Source organism: Euprymna scolopes, chromosome 36 (genome assembly GCF_053919585.1).
Source record: "Euprymna scolopes isolate OS-2025 chromosome 36, ASM5391958v1, whole genome shotgun sequence".
NCBI classification, from domain to species: Eukaryota; Metazoa; Mollusca; class Cephalopoda; order Sepiida; family Sepiolidae; genus Euprymna; species Euprymna scolopes.
Genome location: NC_136517.1, coordinates 64,689,267 through 64,705,460, shown reverse-complemented (window position 1 = coordinate 64,705,460; position 16,194 = coordinate 64,689,267). Strand labels below are relative to the sequence as shown.

The 16,194-nt window shown below is 31.6% G+C and overlaps 1 protein-coding gene across 1 annotated transcript in view; it reads left to right on the top strand.

The window, feature by feature from the left end:
• LOC145260551 (uncharacterized) overlaps positions 1-16,194 on the top strand; it is a 165,945-nt gene that overhangs the window by 115,755 nt on the left and 33,996 nt on the right. The window contains exon 6 of the mRNA XM_080118787.1: positions 2,938-3,104. Within this exon, the coding sequence (XP_079974913.1) occupies positions 2,938-3,104 (167 nt within the window). The remainder of the gene's footprint in view (positions 1-2,937; positions 3,105-16,194) is intronic.

The following is a 16,194-nucleotide window of genomic DNA, read 5'->3' as shown; positions in this document are numbered from 1 at the left end:
GTTTTAAAAAAACAAAAAAAATATTTCTATTACTTTTAAAACAACTGTAATAGTTTATTTTGGAAGTATAATCCATAAATAAAATAAATAACCCACTTTTAACAGAGAAATTCCGAGATGTTTATATTGTATTCGCAGTTTCGTGTTAGGGGTGTCAAAAATTCCTACAAAAATTCTGATACTGCTACGCATGCGCACGTAACATTTTTTATTTATTTACTTACGTGGTGGAGTTTCTATACTGATAGGTTTTTTGAAATTTTTTCACTGGATTATTATTGATTGAACACTAACCAGATTATGAAAAAAAATTGAAAAAAAAAAAAAATCATTTCAACATTTGAAAGGGATACTCACTTTTTAGTTACCACGTTCTGGTAAATCGGTCACTTTTTATTTATTTATTTATTTATTTTTTTTTTTCTAAATACGGAAGTGTCTTCGGGAGATATAAAATGGTCGCATGTTGACGAAGCAATGTATCGGGAGGCGTACGGGATTAAAAATTATTGGTAAATTTTTAGATTAGGTCCACTCCACCTCCTCAATTTTCTTTTAAATGACGACTTGAAATGGTTTTCGACTATGCTGAATACGAAAATCGCATCGAAATTTTGCAGAAATAAGTAGTTATCAAGATATAAAAAGTTGTATTATGCATTGTAATCTTTGGCGGCCATCTTTTTTACGTGTGTGTATTTGTTTATGGCGCGTGTGCACGTAAAAAGATGGCCGCCGAAGAATACAATGCATAATACAACTATTTATTTCCGCAAAATTTCAATGCAATTTGCGTGTTCAGCATACTCGGAAACCAATAAATGTCGTCATTGAAAGGAAAATTGTGGAGGTGGACCTAATCTAAAAAAATACCAAATTATTAAACATTTCTCCAGCATGTTAGTGAAATTTATAATACTTTTAAAAAATTAAAAAGAAACAAAACAAAAGTTTTGAAAAAAAACTCACCTTTCACAAAAACAATTTAAAAAAAACACACACACACAAACTGTGTGTTTTTTTTGTTATGATAAGTAAAAAAAAAATAAATAAAATAAAAATCTCGAAACTTTATTTTCATGAAAACAATTAAAAAAAAGTCCTGTTCTCTCTATTTTTTTTTCTTTGAGAAACAAATATATTTCTGACTTACAAATGCGGTAGAGACTCATTATTTTTACTTTCTATGGTTTTGATATACCGCGTTTTTCTTGCTTACAAAATGGGTGACTGATTTATCAGAACGTTGTAACTAAAAAGTGAGCACAGCACCACTTTCAAATGTCGAAATAATGATTTCTTTTTTACATTTTTTTTTTTTTTAATAATCTGTTTAATTAGTGTCCAATCAATAATAATCCAGTGAAAAAAAATTCCAAAAACCTATAAGTATAGAAATAAAGAATGGGAGTAATGTTTGTACAACGTAACGTCGCCTTTCGCACTTTTACAAACATTTTTTAAAAAAAGTAACTAAACCATTTATTGATAATTTGTCACGTGTACAAACATTTATTTATTTACGTAGGCTTAACTCCTTTCATGAATAAGAAAAGTTTTACTCTTTAAGAATAATAAAAGGAAAAGTTACTGAACATTTATAAAAGGACTTCTTTTCATGAAGGCCAGAGGAATAGTTGGCCGAAAATTCGTGAAACAACAACAATAAATAAAAATGGTGCTAATGCAGAGAGCCGCGCTATTTTTTAAATCATATTTCCACGTTTAAATAAGGTTTTACGATTTTTTTTGATTTTTTTATTCAGTTGTAAGGTTAAAGTACAGAATAGTTACAAAACATCCTTACCTCCCCATGTTAAGAATGACTTTTTAAATAATAACATTATTTCAGCACGGATCACTCTCTGCATGAGTAATCTTATATAGAAAAAAAAAAACTCAAAAGCAAGCAACAAACTTTTTTTTTTTTTGGCCTTATATAATAAAGAAAAGATGTGTAAATTAAAAAATTTGGAAGATAAACAAATGAAATATGTTTTTTTTTTGTTTTTGTTTTTTTACTTATCGAGTTAACAGAAAATTAAACCTTTCGTCAAATCGTGGCTGTGAAATGAATCGAACCGGAAGTTCAGTTTTATCAACAGAACAGATTCGCAGAACCGATAAATAAATATATTTATTTTATTTAATATTTTAATTTTAATTAGGTAAATTTATTTTAATAACATAAAAACATACCTCGACTCTAAAAATTGGTTGTCTGAAAATTTCAAATAAATTGGTAACGTATAAACATGGTTTTATTTCTTTAGAACGAACCAACTTTACATTTTTATATATATAGATATATTGAGAAAAGTACGAACGGACATGGGTTAATTTACAGGTCGATTTGTAGTAAGTAATAAGTAATTTCTGCTTACTTTATTTTAAAACTACATTTGCTTTTGTGGTTATGACTGGTATATGGCACTTATCTTTCTAAATTACAATTTTTTTTTTTTTAATTTTCCTAAAACTTTTTTTCACTTTCATAAGTGAAAACACAAGAATATTCACTTTTTAACCAATCGATATTCCATTTTGCTTATTCATTTCATTATACAACCAATTTTAATGGAATCTAGTTGTATTTTTAAGCTTATACTATATCAAATTTTATTTTCTGATTAAATAGATCCTGTAAAATAACTTATATAAAATGTGACCATGTTCATACAAATTAAATGTTCTCAACATTGGAATGTATCAGATAAAACGATCAGTTTTTTTTCTCTAAATATCAAAATGTGAAATTTTTTCTTTTTCTGTAACAAGTCTTCCTAGACTGCAGCAGTTAGTGTTCGTTTTACCTATAAATATCAAAATGTGAAATTTTTTCTTTTTCTGTAACAAGTCTTCCTAGACTGCAGCAGTTAGTGTTCGTTTTACCTATAAATATCAAAATGTGAAATTTTTTTCTTTTTCTGTAACAAGGCTTCCTAGACTGCAGCAGTTACAGTGTTCGTTTTACCTATAAGTATGATGGGATGAATCTACTCATTACTCTAAATAAAGGCCCAGCTGAATGCAATTTCAAAAAATATGAAATTGAAATTTTCAGCAACAGGACAAAAGTTGATTCTACAATCATCCGTACTCAAGTAAGTAAAGCATAATTTTTAATTGTCATCTTATAAAATTTATCTTGCATATTTATCAATTTCATAACTTTCTACTGTAATTTGGAAAAATTTTAACATTTAGAAAATTTGAATGATTTTTAATGTAAAATCTTTTTCATTTTGAAATGTTGACAATGAATTATTATGGTCTGTTTCTCTCAAAGCTGATGCAACACTTAGAAATTTATGGAATTGTTGGCCCGTGAGTACTAACTATAAAGCTCACTACGAAGGTCAAATCTTATTGAGCTCCCATTAGTTTTTATGTCCGACATCGGAGTACTAATTTTGGTATTAGTTAGAATTGTTTGGAATTGTCAGTGTCTTCACATTGAGTAAGTGAGACTGGCCGTATTCCTGGGATGAGTAAAATATTTTTAATGTTGTTGGCCGTATTCCTAATATAGTTCTGTCTTCATTAATATCTATGTAATATAACTTTGAAATCCTAATTTATGGTCAAAGCCACGGGTTAGGGTTCACAAGTAGGTCATCTCGTCAGCGTCAGACAAAGCCAAACTATTTGCAAAGAACTTTGCAGCTAATTCTACCCTATCCGACGAAGGCCATCAACTCCCCATATTTCCTCCTATAACACAGAACAAGCTAGGTAACATACAAATATCTGTGCATGAGGTCGCCAAGCTAATCAAGAACCTAGATTCCAGTAAAGCAACTGGCCCTGATGGCATCCCAATTATAGTGTTAAAGCTTCAACCAGAACTTGCTCCCATACTTACGAAACTATTTAAGCGCTGCCTTAAGAAGTGCTTTCCGACTCCCTGGAAGACCTCATCAGTTTGCCCTGTTTAAGCTCCACATATCACTTGTGTAGATAGAACTACTACATGGAAGACCATGATTTTAGTGCATGGTTGGTGAATACATAGTTTAATTGATCAAAGGAGGAATAGACTACCCTATATTTTTTTTTTGCATGTAAGAGTAAATATTAAGCTACACCTTACATGTGGCAACTGACCCATTTTTCTCTAGTTGTTGGTCATTTACAATGGTGTTAGTGTTTGAGAGTAGACCACCAGGTGGATAAGTGTCTTGTCTGTATTCACATCTCCAAATATTCATAGGCTGTTTGTGTCCACTAATGTCTGGACAGTTCTCTGCAGTCTAACCAAGGGTGGCATTGTTTTAAGCCCATGGCAGTTCCTATACTTAACACATGATTGTCTTGATGCAAAGTTGAGTGAGATTAAAAATACCCTCATTTATGTGGAAACGAAGGTTGATTGAAAATGTCTGGAGGAATCTCATTTCTGAAGAGAGAAATTATATTGAAGTTGGAACACATAACTTTTTAACCCATCGTTGGAGAATGTGTCAAAGAAAGTTCTGATGACATACTCTCCTCTCCATTACAGAACGGAGGGTGTGCACCAGGGTGATTATATCAGGTGGCAGCTGAACTGGGAGAAATATCCCTGACATGACTAGTCTGGATACTTTAAGTTCCAAAAGATTAACATGATGGGCTGCTATTGTTCAAGCTCTTCTCTTGTAATTGTCATACATATATCATTTAAAGTCTAAAGCTACATTAGGACTGGTAGGATGTCAGAATGCATGCAAAGATCTTGCAATGCTCTGTGAGGATATTTTCCAGTAATTGTTACAATTCTCCTTGTCTTATTGAAAGTTATGATTACATCATGAAAGCCACTGGAGAGTAATTATCTTCTAAATCTTAAATATAAAAAGCAGAGGATGATTCCTCAGCTTGGGGCCATCATAAGTGAGGAGCTCCAGTGGGATATTGTCAAGTCTAGGAACTTTGCTAGGTTTTATCTCCTTCAGAGTTTTGAAGTCCTTGATGGAGATTGGAAAAACATCCAATGAAAGACAGGATGTGATAGGGTCATTCTAAGATCACCTGAAGTGTTAGCATGGTTTTTAAGCAGGTTCTCAAAGTGAGATATTTATCTTGCTAAAATGTCCTGTTGTGAACCCCATCCATATCCTTAAAACAAGTCACTGTTGAATGTGTAGTACCAAAAATTCCCACAGGTTGCTGCATAGAAACTGGTCAACATAGTTTTGTATCTCTACAACTTTTCTTTGCCACTATGTATTCTGGGCTTTTGACAGACAACTACAGCTTATGAGCATGTTAGTTGTAGGCTGGCTCTCTAAGAGTCAAATGTGCTTGATTAGTTTTGATGAGATGGTACTATCTCTCTCATTGAATCAGACCTGTCTTTTCATTGAGTAGCCGAGGGTGGTCCAGTGGTGTTGAACTGTGGCCTGACTAACAGGTGATGCAAGGTAATATTCACAAGATGGTATTGATTATCATGATTTAGTGTTCTGCACACAAACAGGATGGCCAATAATCCCCCCTCTCACAGGCGATGGTCCTTGTCTACAAGCTTGTCATTGGTGAGCATTACCTGGTTGGTGTGGTCAAGCTGGGTGTAGAAAGCAGCTTGGTCTTCAGTGGAGGTCAGCATCTGAACATGCACAGATCAGGGGGATGTCTGCCCATGTGGACAATCGTGCTCATGGCTATGGTAGTGAGGTTCTGCAGTTGCATGAGCAGAGATCGGATAGCAAAGCCAATGACATGTGTTTATACTTAGGATGTTGTCCTATTCGGGCAGTGAACTAAAGTCTATATTGAAATGAGCATGCTCCTTGTAGATGAGAGCAGTACAGTGTACACCATTCAGGATGTTTGGTGTCTACCACATCTTGGAAGGTATGGATGTTCCATACACCTATAGTTAAAAGGTTCTTAGTGTTGTGACTGTTAATGGGATATTTGCCAGTTGCATTAAGTTGGGCAGATGGGTTTGTGATGACTGGGTTTTACCCTACCTTTTCCAAGGGCTTCCCCATAGATTGATTGCAGCAGTGCATAATAGGCAAGCCCCATTATGGGTCTATTTGCTGAACTCTGGTGTCATGTTACAATCACCAGAGATCGACCAACTTAGACCAGCTACCCAAGTGCAGTTGTGGGCTGAAGGCTTCCAGCATTTAAGCCAGCCCCTGCTACATCTGGCACCGTTGTCACACGACTTACATCATGAGTGTCAAGGATAAACAGGGAGAAAAATGACTGAATGCCAGTTGAGTATATTGTTTTGGGGCTGTGTGATGGCTACATTCGGCCCACTATGGCTCAAGATGACAGGCAGCTGGGTTTTTGCTCTATTAAGCTCTTCCTACCTATCTTGCACTCTTCTTGTTATTTACTTTATAAGTTCATTCTCATAGTCCTTGCTTTCTACAAGGTAGCAGGGTTGAAGGTTTGGAATATATCTGTATGGTAAATCTTTAAATATATGTATAACATTTGACCACAGAAGGCACTGAAACTTTATGCCTTTTAACATAAACACATATTGGATTACCTATATATTGTATTATATTATACTAGCAGTTTAGACTGGTTTTGCTCGGGCCGTATGTATTAGTGTTTGGACGAGTAATCGAAATCGGGAATAGTAAAAATCGGAACATTTGGGAATATAAGAATCGGAAATATTTTCCGATGCCAAATCGATTCTTTTAATTGTCTTTGTTCATTGTTTCAAATAAAATCTGGTAATATTGTGTAAGTTATATATTGTGTAAGATATATATATATATATATATATATATATATATTGTGTAAGATATATATATATATATTGTGTAAGATATATATATATATATTGTGTAAGATATATATATATATTGTGTAAGATATATATATATATATATTGTGTAAGATATATATATATATTGTGTAAGATATATATATATATATTGTGTAAGATATATATATATATATTGTGTAAGATATATATATATATATATATATTGTACAAGATATATATATATATATTGTATAAGATATATATATATATATTGTGTAAGATATATATATATTGTGTAAGATATATATATATATATATTGTGTAAGATATATATATATATATTGTGTAAGATATATATATATATAGATATATATATATATTGTGTAAGATATATATATATAGATATATATATATATTGTGTAAGATATATATATATAGATATATATATATATTGTGTAAGATATATATATATAGATATATATATATATTGTGTAAGATATATATATATAGATATATATATATATTGTGTAAGATATATATATATAGATATATATATATATTGTGTAAGATATATATATATATAGATATATATATATATTGTGTAAGATATATATATATAGATATATATATATATTGTGTAAGATATATATATATAGATATATATATATATTGTGTAAGATATAGATATATATATATATATATATATTGTGTAAGATATATATATATATATATATATATATATATTGTGTAAGATATATATATATAGATATATATATATATATATATTGTGTAAGATATATATATATAGATATATATATATATATATATTGTGTAAGATATATATATATAGATATATATATATATATATATATTGTGTAAGATATATAGATATATATATATATATTGTGTAATATATATATATATATTGTGTAATATATATATATATATTGTGTAATATATATATATATATTGTGTAATATATATATATATATTGTGTAATATATATATATATATATTGTGTAATATATATATATATATTGTGTAATATATATATATATTGTGTAATATATATATATATTGTGTAATATATATATATATATTGTGTAATATATATATATATATATATTGTGTAATATATATATATATATATTGTGTAATATATATATATATATATATATTGTGTAAGATATATATATATATATATTGTGTAAGATATATATATATATATTGTGTAAGATATATATATATATATATATATTGTGTAAGATATATATATATATATATTGTGTAAGATATATATATATATATATATTGTGTAAGATATATATATATATTGTGTAAGATATATATATATATTGTGTAAGATATATATATATATTGTGTAAGATATATATATATATATTGTGTAAGATATATATATATATATTGTGTAAGATATATATATATATATATTGTGTAAGATATATATGTATATATTGTGTAAGATATATATATATATATATATATATTGTGTAAGATATATATATATACAGTGGGGAAAATAAGTGTTGGACACATCCCATTATTCTTTATTTAACACATTTTTTATGCAGCGAATGACGCGAAAATTTAACAAGAAATAGTTACTCATTTAACAATAACAAATAACTTTAGAAATTGGAACCTTTTAATGCATAACCAAAAATTATATAATAAAAACGAGAATAGCCTGGAGAAAAAGTGTTGGACACACTAACACAATTTCATCTAATATTTAGTTGAAAACCCCTTATTGGCTATTACAGCTTCGAGGCGTTTTCTATACGACAAAACTAATTCGTGACAACGTTCAGTGAGATTTTGGCCCACTCTTCAACATATACTTTCTTCAAATCCTGAATATTACGTGGATCTCGCTGGTGGACCATGATTTTGAGCTCTCTCCATAGATTTTCTATAGGATTTAAGTCTGGGGACTGACTGGGCCACTTAAGAACATCTATTTTGTTCTGTACGAACCAATCGGAGGTTATTTTAGCAGTATGTTTGGGATCATTATCTTGTTGAAAGATCCATCCCTGTCGCATACCTAACGCATTGGAAGCAGGCAAGAGATTATTTTCAAGAATTTCCCGATATTTGGATGCATTCATCTTTCCATCTATAATATGAAGTGACCCAGTACCATTTGAAGAGAAGCATCCCCAGAGCATGACATTTCCACCACCAAACTTTACAGTGGGGAGGGTGTTCTTGGGATCGTGCGCTGTGCCATCTCTTCTCCATACTCGACGTACAGAGTTAATGTCGAAAAGTTCAATTTTCGTCTCATCGGACCAGATCACATTCTTCCAGTAATCATCTGTTTTCAATAAGTGGTCTCTTGCAAACTCCAGACGAGCATTAACATGACATTATTTTAGTAATGGTGTCTTTCGAGGTGTACGCGATTTAAGACCGTTGCGTCGGAGTACATTACTAATCGTTGGTTTCGTTACTACTATCCCTGCTTTTTCTAAATCTTTCTGAAGTCCGCCTTGTGTGGTTCTCGGTTGCTGCTGAACTTTTCGTACAATCTTCCTTACTGCTCGATCCGACATCTTGCGAGGAGCTCCGGTGCGCGGACGGTTCACGGTTGAGTCATGCACCTTCCATTTCCTAATAAGGTTTCCTATGGTGCTTACAGGGATTTTGAATTGAGCAGATATATGCCGATAACCAATTCCATTCTTGTGCTCGGCAATAATCTTATCACGGACGACTTGAGAGAATTCTTTACGTTTACTCATCCTGAGAACCTTCACGCGTGATGGCTTACTGGTGACTAACGTGTTCCAATACTTTCCAACGACGTAGAGTATGGTTGTGGTGAAAGATAAGAGACCTCTTTAACTTCCGCTTGTACCTTCCGGAGGTGAATTACTTCCCTTGAATTGTTCTTTCCTTCTTTCTTTCCAGCATTATTTATAAAAAATAATAATAAGATATAATTTAAAACAAATATTAGATGAAATTGTGTTAGTGTGTCCAACACTTTTTTTCCAGGCTATTCTCTTTTTTATTATATAATTTTTGTTATGCATTAAAATGTTCCAATTTCTAAAGTTATTTGTTATTGTTAAATGAGTACCTATTTCTTGTTACATTTTCGCGTTATTCGCTGCATAAAAAATGTGTTAAATAAAGAATAATAGGATGTGTCCAACACTTATTTTCCCCACTGTATATATTGTGTAAGATATATATATATATATATATATATATTGTGTAAGATATATATATATATATATATATATATATTGTGTAAGAGATATATATATATATATATATATATATTGTGTAAGATATATATATATTGTGTAAGATATATATATATATATATATATATTGTGTAAGAGATATATATATATATATATATATATATATTGTGTAAGATATATATATTGTGTAAGATATATATATATATATATATATTGTGTAAGATATATATATATTGTGTAAGATATATATATATATATATATATATATTGTGTAAGATATATATATATTGTGTAAGATATATATATATATATATATATATATTGTGTAAGATATATATATATTGTGTAAGATATATATATATATATATATATATTGTGTAAGATATATATATATATATATATATATATATTGTGTAAGATATATATATATTGTGTAAGATATATATATATATATATATATATTGTGTAAGATATATATATATTGTGTAAGATATATATATATATATATATTGTGTAAGATATATATATATATATATTGTGTAAGATATATATATATATATATATATATTGTGTAAGATATATATATATATATATTTCATGATGTTTTTAGAGATACAAAATTTAAATATTGCAATTAGGAAAGGAAGACTTTTATGATTCATGATTAAAAGTAAATTTGTATATATACAAATATATATATATATATATCTTCTCTCCAAAAAGGTGGGAATGAAGGGGAAGCAGGAGAGGAAAGAAAAAAAAATGGGGAGCCAGCTGACCGGTTTCGACCCTCGCTTCTCAAAGCTGTATCGAGGGAATTAATTTTAAAATAAAGAATGAAAGCGATTAAAATAGCGTTTTATTAAATTTACAGGGAATAAAAAAAAAAAAAAAAAAAAAAAGTGGGAAAACGATTAAAATAAAACGACGTTATGGACGAATACCCTAGAGATTAATCACGTTCAACCCCAGGAGGCATTCCCTTTGCTTGCAAAGAGAAGGTTTCCTGAGTCGAACGTGAATGGTCTCCAAGATCTTAAGATGGTATAATGAATGAGCACGACTAATAATGGTAAAAGAGTTCGTGCTAAAGTTTGCTGCACAAGACGGGTTTTTAAGCAAATGATCAGTAATTGAAGACCCGTATGTGTTAGTAACGACATCAGTTGCCCGGTAGGTTCCATTCCTAATTTTACTGGGTACATGTTGTTGAATTCTTCCATCTAATGTTAATGTCGTTCGACCCAAGTAGTTGGCACCGCAACCACATTTAAAATTGTAAATAACATTACTTTTATGGTGGGGGGGGGTAAAACGTCTTTTCGAGAAGATGGAAATAAAGTTCTCGTAGAGAAAACAACACGCACATTAGCAGCAAAATAACATCCATGAACTGCTGAACCTATTTGTTTGGCAAATTTCTCACTTACTCTACCTAACCAAGGCAGACGAAGATAAATTGGACATTTGGCTACTATATTCTCTTTCATTCGAGAGAATTCGGCCAATTTCTTTTGAATAGTTGACCTAATCACATCAAGGGGGTACCCATTTTTGGATAGAGTATCCGTAATTCTTTTCAATTCCTCATCTAATTTTGATTTGGAACAAATCATAAGGGCACGATGTGTTAGGGTCCAAATTAGATTTATCTTACGTTTTCTGGGACAAAATGAATCCCAACAAGTGTACAAACCAGTAAACGTTGGTTTACGGTATATAGATGTTTGGTAACTAGATGGCGTTTTTGTTACCAATACATCAAGGAAGGCTATAGTTGAATTGCTCTCTCCCTCATAGGTGTACTTTAACGCGGGATGCATTCCATTGAGTAAGGAGAAAAAGGTGTTAGCTTCCGTTTGGTTATTAAATAAACAGAATGTGTCATCAACATATCGGAAGTACACCAATGGCTTTATGGGTCCAGATAATAAGCGCTCTTCATGGAACCCAACAAAAATATTTGCCATGGTCGGTCCAAGTACTGACCCCATGGCAACACCATCTTTTTGCCGGTACATAATATTGTTGAAACTAAATTCCACAGATGTAGTGGCAAGTTTCATAAGTTCAATAAAGATGTGTTCAGGAATAGGAGGCGGTGATATCCGGCCACGATATAGAAAATCTGCACAAATATCTATAGTTTCCAAAACAGGGACACAAGTAAAAAGGTTGCTAATATCATAGGAGCACATAAATCTATTAACAATCTTAGACTTTTTAATAAAATCAGCAAAATAAAATGAATCTTTAAGACAATATTTACTATAATATTGTGAAACAGGTTGTAAAATGTCAAAGATCCATTTTGAGACCTTGTGTTGCGATGACCCTACCATGGAGAGAATGGGCCTTAATGGGATATCCGCTTTATGGGTTTTAGGGAGACCATATAGCCTTGGGCGGATAGATCCAGAGGGTCTTATCTCACTAGATACGTTCTTCGGAAGTACACCATTTTTGACCCACTTGACCAGTTTCTTTTGAAATTTGGTTTCCAAGGAGGCGGTTGAATCATGAGTTGCGACAGGGCCCAATTTTTCAAATTTGTCTTTATCATCTAGTATTATCGACATTTTGTCAACATACTCATGATGGTTCAATATAACCACCCCTGACCCTTTATCTGGTCTAGTAATAACTAATGATGCGTCTTGTCGCAGAGTTTTCATAACAGCCAAATGCTCCTTGCGCCATTTAAACTCAGAATGCGACACTGGTGTACTGGCATAACTGTGAGCAAGGTCATTCAATTTTGCCTTGAGATCCCTAGTTTTAGTTTCAGAGACTGGTGCAAGTCTCTCCGCTTGGGCATTTAGGATTTCAAACTCCGAAAACACCTCTTCTCGTTTGACACCGGGCACCGGAATACAAAAATCCAACCCATGATCAAGTACCATTAATTCTGAAGGTGACAAGTCATGGGAAGATAAATTCAGTACGTTACGTCCAATATTTGGGTTAGTAGTACACCCAAATTTTTTATATATTAAGTGTTGCAATTTGTTATTTGATTTAAGAACTAATTTTTTGATATCTCGTTCTTGTAAAATTGCAACATATCGTGCAAAGCGAACTTTATCAAAACACGAAAGAGTGCTCACAACTTCCTTCCATAATTGAACATTTTCACTCTTATATTTTTCTATATTCAATGCTAGTTTATCCAAAAAATTATGGATAAACGCATTCTCGATTTTTTGTCCAGGTTGCAAATTCGCTTTTTTTATTTTAAATAAAATAAACGAAGGACACACATTATTATTAACACAAGAATGTAAGAATGTTATATTATCTTGCGTCGATCTAATTTTACTTTTAATTTTTAAAATAGAGTTTAATTCCTTAATTAAACTCGAACTGTATCTCGTCTTCAAATATTTCATGATGTTTTTAGAGATACAAAATTTAAATATTGCAATTAGGAAAGGAAGACTTTTATGATTCATGATTAAAAGTAAATTTGTATATATACAAATATATATATATATATATCTTCTCTCCAAAAAGGTGGGAATGAAGGGGAAGCAGGAGAGGAAAGAAAAAAAAAATGGGGAGCCAGCTGACCGGTTTCGACCCTCGCTTCTCAAAGCTGTATCGAGGGAATTAATTTTAAAATAAAGAATGAAAGCGATTAAAATAGCGTTTTATTAAATTTACAGGGAATAAAAAAAAAAAAAAAAAAAAAAAGTGGGAAAACGATTAAAATAAAACGACGTTATGGACGAATACCCTAGAGATTAATCACGTTCAACCCCAGGAGGCATTCCCTTTGCTTGCAAAGAGAAGGTTTCCTGAGTCGAACGTGAATGGTCTCCAAGATCTTAAGATGGTATAATGAATGAGCACGACTAATAATGGTAAAAGAGTCCGTGCTAAAGTTTGCTGCACAAGACGGGTTTTTAAGCAAATGATCAGTAATTGAAGACCCGTATGTGTTAGTAACGACATCATTTGCCCGGTAGGTTCCATTCCTAATTTTACTGGGTACATGTTGTTGAATTCTTCCATCTAATGTTAATGTCGTTCGACCCAAGTAGTTGGCACCGCAACCACATTTAAAATTGTAAATAACATTACTTTTATGGTGGGGGGGTAAAACGTCTTTTCGAGAAGATGGAAATAAAGTTCTCGTAGAGAAAACAACACGCACATTAGCAGCAAAATAACATCCATGAACTGCTGAACTTATTTGTTTGGCAAATTTCTCACTTACTCTACCTAACCAAGGCAGACGAAGATAAATTGGACATTTGGCTACTATATTCTCTTTCATTCGAGAGAATTCGGCCAATTTCTTTTGAATAGTTGACCTAATCACATCAAGGGGGTACCCATTTTTGGATAGAGTATCCGTAATTCTTTTCAATTCCTCATCTAATTTTGATTTGGAACAAATCATAAGGGCACGATGTGTTAGGGTCCAAATTAGATTTATCTTACGTTTTCTGGGACAAAATGAATCCCAACGAGTGTACAAACCAGTAAACGTTGGTTTACGGTATATAGATGTTTGGTAACTAGATGGCGTTTTTGTTACCAATACATCAAGGAAGGCTATAGTTGAATTGCTCTCTCCCTCATAGGTGTACTTTAACGCGGGATGCATTCCATTGAGTAAGGAGAAAAAGGTGTTAGCTTCCGTTTGGTTATTAAATAAACAGAATGTGTCATCAACATATCGGAAGTACACCAATGGCTTTATGGGTCCAGATAATAAGCGCTCTTCATGGAACCCAACAAAAATATTTGCCATGGTCGGTCCAAGTACTGACCCCATGGCAACACCATCTTTTTGCCGGTACATAATATTGTTGAAACTAAATTCCACAGATGTAGTGGCAAGTTTCATAAGTTCAATAAAGATGTGTTCAGGAATAGGAGGCGGTGATATCCGGCCACGATATAGAAAATCTGCACAAATATCTATAGTTTCCAAAACAGGGACACAAGTAAAAAGGTTGCTAATATCATAGGAGCACATAAATCTATTAACAATCTTAGACTTTTTAATAAAATCAGCAAAATAAAATGAATCTTTAAGACAATATTTACTATAATATTGTGAAACAGGTTGTAAAATGTCAAAGATCCATTTTGAGACCTTGTGTTGCGATGACCCTACCATGGAGAGAATGGGCCTTAATGGGATATCCGCTTTATGGGTTTTAGGGAGACCATATAGCCTTGGGCGGATAGATCCAGAGGGTCTTATCCAGAGGGTCTTTTATGCTTAAAAACCCGTCTTGTGCAGCAAACTTTAGCACGGACTCTTTTACCATTATTAGTCGTGCTCATTCATTATACCATCTTAAGATCTTGGAGACCATTCACGTTCGACTCAGGAAACCTTCTCTTTGCAAGCAAAGGGAATGCCTCCTGGGGTTGAACGTGATTAATCTCTAGGGTATTCGTCCATAACGTCGTTTTATTTTAATCGTTTTCCCACTTTTTTTTTTTTTTTTTTTTTATTCCCTGTAAATTTAATAAAACGCTATTTTAATCGCTTTCATTCTTTATTTTAAAATTAATTCCCTCGATACAGCTTTGAGAAGCGAGGGTCGAAACCGGTCAGCTGGCTCCCCATTTTTTTTTTCTTTCCTCTCCTGCTTCCCCTTCATTCCCACCTTTTTGGAGAGAAGATATATATATATATATATATATATATTTGTATATATACAAATTTACTTTTAATCATGAATCATAAAAGTCTTCCTTTCCTAATTGCAATATTTAAATTTTGTATCTCTAAAAACATCATGAAATATTTGAAGACGAGATACAGTTCGAGTTTAATTAAGAAATTAAACTCTATTTTAAAAATTAAAAGTAAAATTAGATCGACGCAAGATAATATAACATTCTTACATTCTTGTGTCAATAATAATGTGTGTCCTTCGTTTATTTTATTTAAAATAAAAAAAGCGAATTTGCAACCTGGACAAAAAATCGAGAATGCGTTTATCCATAATTTTTTGGATAAACTAGCATTGAATTTAGAAAAATATAAGAGTGAAAATGTTCAATTATGGAAGGAAGTTGTGAGCACTCTTTCGTGTTTTGATAAAGTTCGCTTTGCACGATATGTTGCAATTTTACAAGAACGAGATATCAAAAAATTAGTTCTTAAATCAAATAACAAATTGCAACACTTAATATATAAAAAATTTGGGTGTACTACTAACCCAAATATTGGACGTAACGTACTGAATTTATCTTCCCATGACT